This window comes from Oncorhynchus gorbuscha, linkage group LG13, assembly GCF_021184085.1.
Source record: "Oncorhynchus gorbuscha isolate QuinsamMale2020 ecotype Even-year linkage group LG13, OgorEven_v1.0, whole genome shotgun sequence".
In the NCBI taxonomy this organism is placed as follows: domain Eukaryota; kingdom Metazoa; phylum Chordata; class Actinopteri; order Salmoniformes; family Salmonidae; genus Oncorhynchus; species Oncorhynchus gorbuscha.
Window position 1 is genome coordinate 31,400,561 of NC_060185.1, and position 7,156 is coordinate 31,407,716.

The 7,156-nt window shown below is 40.9% G+C and overlaps 1 protein-coding gene across 2 annotated transcripts; it reads left to right on the top strand.

Moving 5' to 3' along the window:
* The first annotated feature begins 2,158 nt into the window (after window positions 1–2,158).
* LOC123994251 (G protein-activated inward rectifier potassium channel 3-like) lies at window positions 2,159–5,976 on the top strand. Of its 2 annotated transcripts, XM_046296789.1 has the most exons (4): window positions 2,159–2,212; window positions 3,441–3,589; window positions 3,708–4,803; window positions 5,020–5,976. In XM_046296789.1, the coding sequence occupies exons 2-4, from the start codon at window positions 3,443–3,445 to the stop codon at window positions 5,361–5,363; spliced, it is 1,587 nt and encodes a 528-aa protein (XP_046152745.1). In that variant the 5' UTR covers window positions 2,159–2,212; window positions 3,441–3,442; the 3' UTR covers window positions 5,364–5,976. The 2 variants fall into 2 exon arrangements, with proteins under 2 accessions (XP_046152745.1, XP_046152746.1); XM_046296790.1 differs by lacking the exon at window positions 2,159–2,212 and having other exon boundaries at window positions 3,214–3,589.
* Window positions 5,977–7,156: the final 1,180 nt, after the last annotated feature.

Genomic DNA, 7,156 nt, shown 5'->3' on the forward strand with positions numbered 1-7,156 from the left:
TCTGATTTGAGTAAGAGCCCTCCCTGTGCCTCTTTTATAAATGGAGAATAGATGTGCTGAATACATGAACACAGTACATGTATGTTGTATTGACCGTTGTTGTTCCTGGTTGTTTGTTTATTGCTAGTGGAGAAATGACTTTCACTGCCATGCCGTAGTAGACCCTATTGTCTAAACATTGTCATTTGAAACAAGATACTTCTCATGACTATGGTATTATATGCCCCAGGCACCTCATGCCTCAAAGCAACGTGTGAGATTTTCTTTCAAAATGTTCTGTCATGTCAAAGGAAAATTTGGATTGTGAATTCATCAAATGGGAAAAATGCACAGAAAACACAGAATACATAGTGGTATTGTTAATCATCTTTATAAAGCTAAACGTTGGGCATAATATGGGTCTAACACCCATACATTTTACATTCTAGAACAAACAGCCAGCACTCAGTGCCATGAAAACTATTAAAAGTATCAACTCATCTTCACTGTACTGCTTTCTATTCTATACTGAACAGAAATATAAACGCAACATGCAACAATTTGAATGATTTCACTGAGTTACAGGTCATAGAAGTAAATCAGTCAAATACATTCATTGGGCCCTAATCTATGGATTTCACATTACTGGTCAGGGGCGCAGCCATGGGTGGGCCTGGGAAACCATAGGCCCACCTACCTGAGAGCCAAGCCAAGCCAACCAGAGGTTTTTCACCACAGAAGGGCTTTATCACCGACATAAATACTCCTCAGTTTCATCAGCTGTTCGGGTGGCTGGTCTCAGACGATCCCGCAGGTGAAGAAGTCGAATGTGGAGGTCCTGGGCTGGTGTGGTTACACGTGGCCTACGGTTGTGAGGCCGTTTGGAATTAATGCCAAATTCTCTAAAACGATGTTGGAGGCGGTTTATGGTAGAGAAATTAACATCCAATTCTCTGGCAACAGCTCTGGTGAACATTCCTGCAGTCAGCATGCCAATTGCATGCTCCCTCAAAACTTGAGACATCTGTGGCATTGTGTTGTGTGACTAAATGGAACATTTTAGAGTGGCCTTTTGTTGTCCCCAGCACAAGGTGTACCCGTGTAATGATCATGCTATATAATCAGCTTGTCAATACGCCACACCTGTCTAGTGGATGGATTATCTTGGCCAATGAAAAATATGTAAATAACACGGATGTAAAACTATTTGTGCACAAAATGTGATAGAAATAAGCTTTTTTGTGCATATGGAAAATAGCTGGTGTCTTTAATTTCACCTGATGAAACATGTACCAACACTTTACATGTTGCATTTATATTTTTGTTCAGTGTATTACACATGCACTATAAGGATCTTAGGATTTCCGTGGTGGACCAAAACTAACAGAGCACTTTGAAAAAAAGCTTTTCTTTGATCTTTCTATGTTGTAACAAAACGGAAGTTGTATTATTGGGTGTGTGTACTATAAGGATGTGATGATCATCATTTAGGTAGATATTATGTAAATGTTTGTCTACCTCAGCGCCAGTTCAGTCAGTGCTTGTCCTGGTGTCCAATCAGGGTTGTTCTTCTTGCCATGTGTGTTAAATCCCTTTGCATTACAGCTTTGTAACACTGTGTGTGCAAGTGTTTTCTCAGTGTGGTTTCAGGCACAGCTCTCTTTACGCATCAGTGTTCTGTGGCATGGTGATGAAAATAATAAAACCATTTTACAATGCAGGTCTTTATTGTGTCATCAGTCAAGTAAAGTGAGTTCTTACTGTCTGTTTTTTTCTGCATACTATTCACATGCACTACAGGAAAATGTTCATCATTTGAATATGTTAGAAAATATCCAAATGTAAATCCATGATGGTTGGGTTAATAATAATAATAATAATAATAATAATAATAATAATAATACATTTTATTTGCACCTTTCAAAATACACCAAGGAAACATTAAATAGCAAAAATGAACATAACAATAAAAAAGGGTTGTGTTTTCCTGTCTCACTGTAGCATGCAGCTGAAGTCATGACAGGTGGTTTGGTGACCCTTAGTGGCACAATGCCAGACTAACAGCTGGGTGGGTTTGACGAGCTGCTACAGATGAGGGAAGGGATAAGTCGCTGCCTCCCTGCCCTCCCTCCCTCTGCTCTACCACACATACTGTTGTGTCCAACACTAAGCAGAATGGCAGCCATACAGTAACTGAATCCAGTCAATAACAAGAGGGAATTCTTCATCACAGGTACTACCTTTGTTTATGTTCTTGTTTCTATGTTTATTTGTAGGTTTGGGATGTGGTGGTATAGACCATAGCAATGCTGTGTTTACATTTTAGAATGGAAACTCAGTAAAAATGTCATTCTAACTTACTGAATCGAAAAACCAGTGGTGTAAAGTACTTAAGTAAAAATGCTTTCAAATACAACTTAAGTCGTTTTTTGGGGTAACTGTACTTTACTTTACTATACTACTACATTCCTAAAGAAAATGATGTACTTTTTACTCCATACATTTTCCCTGACACCCAAAAGTACTAGTTACATTTTGAATGCAGGAAAATGGTCTAATTCAATATTTATACTTTCACTTTTGATACTTAAGTACATTTTAGCAATTACATTTACTTTTGATACTTAAGTATATTTATGACCAAATACTTTCAGACTTTTACTCAAGTATTATTTTACTGGGTGACTTTCACTTTCACTTGAGTCATTTTCTATTTAAGCTACCTTTACTTTTACTCAAGTATGACAATTGGGTACTTTTTCCACCACTACAAGAAACAAAATAAAATGGAAACACAGCATTGCTATGATCTATACCAACACATATACTTCCACCAGCAGGGCATAGTGACAAGACAACATGACTTGGATATAGTAAAGAAGCTCCTACTTTGTTTCCAATGATGGAAAAGTCCACTAGTGTATTATGATTGTGCTGACATAGAACTATCCTGTCCTGTTTATGTAGTTGATGAGCATGAGATCCACCAAATGTAATGGAGCCATTTTGAAAAGATGAAAGGTGGGCTAAATTTAGTTACACATGTGCAAAAAGGATTATCTCCTCTGTAATCTCATGAAATCCATGGTCATGCTCTGTAGACGAGCAGATTGATTAAGAGCTGGTGATAATGTAATCTCCTCTGTTTAATTAGTGTGAGCATGGTGGGCAGCTAAAGCAAACCACATTACACACCATCTGGACTGGAGACTGACTGGAGCAGCAGCCCTGCTCTTATCCCCCCTCTCCATCGTTAGTTTTTACAACAAGACATAAACAAGGACATGTCAACGCTTGCTCTATGTTCTCAGACTGGATACAAGTGTCATCCTGCACACATCATTAAAAACTATTATTGTTAACAGGATTTCTGAACCTGCGCAGGTCATAAACTTTTTTCTAGTTTGTCTTGTTGACGGTATAAACGGTGGACACTCCTGTCGGTTTGTCTCGGTTTCCAGACATGTTCTCCACGGTGATCTCCAACAGCTGTGCACTCTATGGGGACTATGGCAACTATGGACCTCCCCCATACCCCAGGAAGAACATCAGACCCAGAGCTTCACTTCGACACAACCCATATAACCCATACAGGCCATACCTGAGGAGGGTCAGTTTAACATCCCAATATTCACGGCAAAGATGACTGGTTTATTATTGTGTTGTTATCAACATCTTCACTGTTCGATTTCAGATGACACCTTACTGTCTTGATGTCTTCATTGCAGGTGGACACAAGAGTATCTTTAGCCAATCCCAATAAAATCTCCAGGACCACCAGTAGGGGTCAGTATGTCACCATGCCTGTTCACCATCCAAAGCTGCATCCACTGCCAGTCAGTCAGAGGATCATCCAATCACAGCACAAAGCAAGACAGACCAGGAGTGCTGAGAGGTTCTCCAGTTATGATACAAGCTCCTGGATTGGGAAAGGCTCTAGTAAACCTAATAGAGGGAAGAAAACACAGAACAAGGCCACATCTTCTTCTTCCAAGAGTACAGGAGACATAAGACACAAGAGTTCCAGTTCTAATGGTCGCCAGCACCATCGCTACTTCACCAAGGATGGCATGTGTCGTGGCTCATCATACAGTTCCAAGAACAAGATGTGTGACCTGATCGGCACCCTGGTGGATCTGAAGTACAGCTGGATCCTATTTGTCTTCACCCTGTGCTACACCGTCACCTGGGCAGCCTTCGCAGAGCTCTACTTCCTGGGTGCTTGGCTGCGTGGTGATATGGAACACATACAAGACCCGCAATGGCAGCCATGCTTTGAGAAACTGGACAGTTTCCATTCGGCCCTCTCTATCTCCATGGACAGCCAAGTCATCAACGGCTACGGCTCTAGAGTGGTCTCAGCCAAATGCATGGACGGGCTGGTTCTCATGATGGCACAGTCCATCATTGAATCAGTGTTAGACACCCTGATGCTGGGCTGCATCCTGGCCAAGCTAGCCAGGCCTAAGAGGAGGCTGCCCACTCTGTTATTCAGTCAGCACTGTGTGGTCTCTGAGAGGGATGAGAGGCTGTGCCTGATGTTCAACGTCAAGACTCTGAAAGAAACACACATGCTGGTGGCAGAGATAAGAGCCAAGCTGATCAAATCTCACCATACCAAAGAAGGAGAGTTCATCCTGTTGGAGCAGAGAGAGCTGACTCTGGGGATGGGGCCAGATGGAGCCAGGTTGTTCACAGTGGAGCCCCAGACCGTGGAGCATGTCATTGATGAACAAAGTCCTCTCTGGGGCATCAGCGCTGACTCTTTAGAGTGGGATACCTTTGAAATTGTGGTCATGGTGGACGGAGCCGTTCAAGACGCAGGTTTGTGCTGAGAGGTGGGGAAATCTGGAGTTGGAATAAAATAACTGTTTGGGCTATTTCAATCAGCGCAAAAAGGACACCTGTCATTTTTCAAATGAATGGTTGTGAGTTATTTATATGTTATCATTATCAAAACATGAATAAAGGGACCTACAGTATCCTTAATGCCTGGTTCGGACAGCAGATGTATATAATATAATATGTATTTCTTCTCAGGCACAGCCTTCCACGTGAGGACCTCCTACACAGAAGATGAGATTTTTTGGGGACAGCGCTTTAAGTCACACAAGCCACTAGAAAAGAGGGGGATTGGTTCCAATCACAATACCTCTGATAAGAACTATAAGGTCCAGACTGCCACACACAGTGACAGAGAGATGGCAGTGAGACAAAGACATGAGAGATCTCCTGGACACGACACAGACTCTGTCCCCTCCAACATGCCTACAAGGAAAATACATTACCAGTATTTATCTGATCAAATGTTACTGTGCAACTCAGTCACTAATAACATTGGCACAGGAACTAGGAAACTTAGTAAGAATGAGTTCTTTATATAAATATTGACATTTGACATGTTGGCATAGAAGTGTTAATCAAAGTTTATGAAATCAAGCCACACTGTACATATCAATCAGAAGGTTTATACAATGTAAATAAACAAATGCTGATTACCAATATCTAAAGGTGCCATTTATACATCTAATTGATCAAACTTTCTGAATACTAATTTGTAAACGTGAGAACAGCACTTGTGTGAGTTACAATTATGCTGATTGTATTAGTTCTTATTGGTCTCCTTACAGTATGCGAGAAATAACAAAAGGTATCTCACTGCCCATACATCAAGCTCTCCCAATTAAGATTTAAATGATGAGTGTCATTTAATGATGCTGCCATGTGCTGTGTCGATTTGATAAACGATTTGATGAATGTCAGTATTACTGTCTATTCACCAGTAAAGGAGATATCAAATTCACATACCATCATAGGCTCTTGCCAAAGTTGATATTTATGTAAATTTACAGTATGTGTTACAATTCCCTTTAATCAATCCATTGTGTTTTTGGATGTAAACCCACACTCATTCCCAGTCTGCATGTCAACACACAGTATTAGTCTGCCACATTCAGACAGACAGACAGACAGACAGACAGACAGACAGACAGACAGACAGACAGACAGACAGACAGACAGACAGACAGACAGACAGACAGACAGACAGACAGACAGACAGACAGACAGACAGACAGACAGACAGACAGACAGACAGACAGACAGACAGACAGACAGACAGACAGACAGACAGACAGACAGACAGACAGACAGACAGACAGACAGACAGACAGACAGACAGACAGACAGACAGACAGACAGACAGACGTATTAGAGTGGGTTTGACTTGGTGGGTTTGACTTGTACATCATTTCATCTGACAGTGATTCAGATGAACCAAAGAGAGGCTGTTTCCCGGATGCTGCTTGGACAGTCCGAGTGTAAAGAATGTTTTCCCTGGCAGTTATCCTCCTCACCTGGCTCTCCCCAGGCCTAATCCCATACCACGCCCATGGGAGACAGTGCATATCAAAGGTACCTTCTGCTGGCTGCCATTCTAAATGGCAGATTAAATCTACAATTTTAATTAGGAACAGCTTGATGTTCTCAACTTAAATAGATGAGACTGGATTAATTAAGCTTGCTGTAAGGTAGAAGATACATTTTCAAAAAATACTTCTTATCCATACTTAACTGTAAACAGATAAAAAAAGTCAAAATTGTATCATGTTTTAATTAACATATTTATTTGTATATCCTTATCAAATAAAATATGATTCACTCAAAAAAAATGTAGTCAGTTGGTTATTTTTTGTACTGCACCTGATGCAGAGTAAATTGTATATACTGTAACAGGTATCCAGAAATAATTGTTTTTTAATAATTCATAACAAAAACTGTACAAATGCATGTATTTGTTCATTTTGAGAGAGAAAGTGAAAATCTGTCACCTCACCAGCAGGCAGAACAGTGTTCATTTTGTTCTGGAGTGGCCTGGTGAGAGATGTGATACCTTTGGATTCCAAATTAGTCTGACTGGGATTGACGTGATTTGAGGCTTTTCAACAATCTGTAATTATGACCTTTGCTCATGAAGCTACAACGTTCAGCCAATAATGTTCTGTCTGTCAAGTGGATGCTCTGTTGGCACAGGTAAGGGTGTTACTAAGCAACCTGTGCCTCTGCCTGCCCTATCAGTGGCTTGTGGGGTATCTCTGGAGATGTTCCCTCCTACAAATAACTGGTTGAGCCTGCCTCCATAGGCCCCATGACACCCTGGTCAAAACAACAGGTTCAT

What these genes read in the sequence shown, in the direction of transcription:
- LOC123994251 (XM_046296789.1), top strand. Translation starts at nt 3,443, where the DNA reads ATGTTCTCCACGGTGATCTCCAACAGCTGTGCACTCTATGGGGACTAT. An exon ending in ACAGGCCATACCTGAGGAGG is followed by an intron (nt 3,590 to 3,707) that starts GTCAGTTTAACA and finishes TCTTCATTGCAG; the next exon opens with GTGGACACAAGAGTATCTTT. An exon ending in CGGAGCCGTTCAAGACGCAG is followed by an intron (nt 4,804 to 5,019) that starts GTTTGTGCTGAG and finishes ATTTCTTCTCAG; the next exon opens with GCACAGCCTTCCACGTGAGG.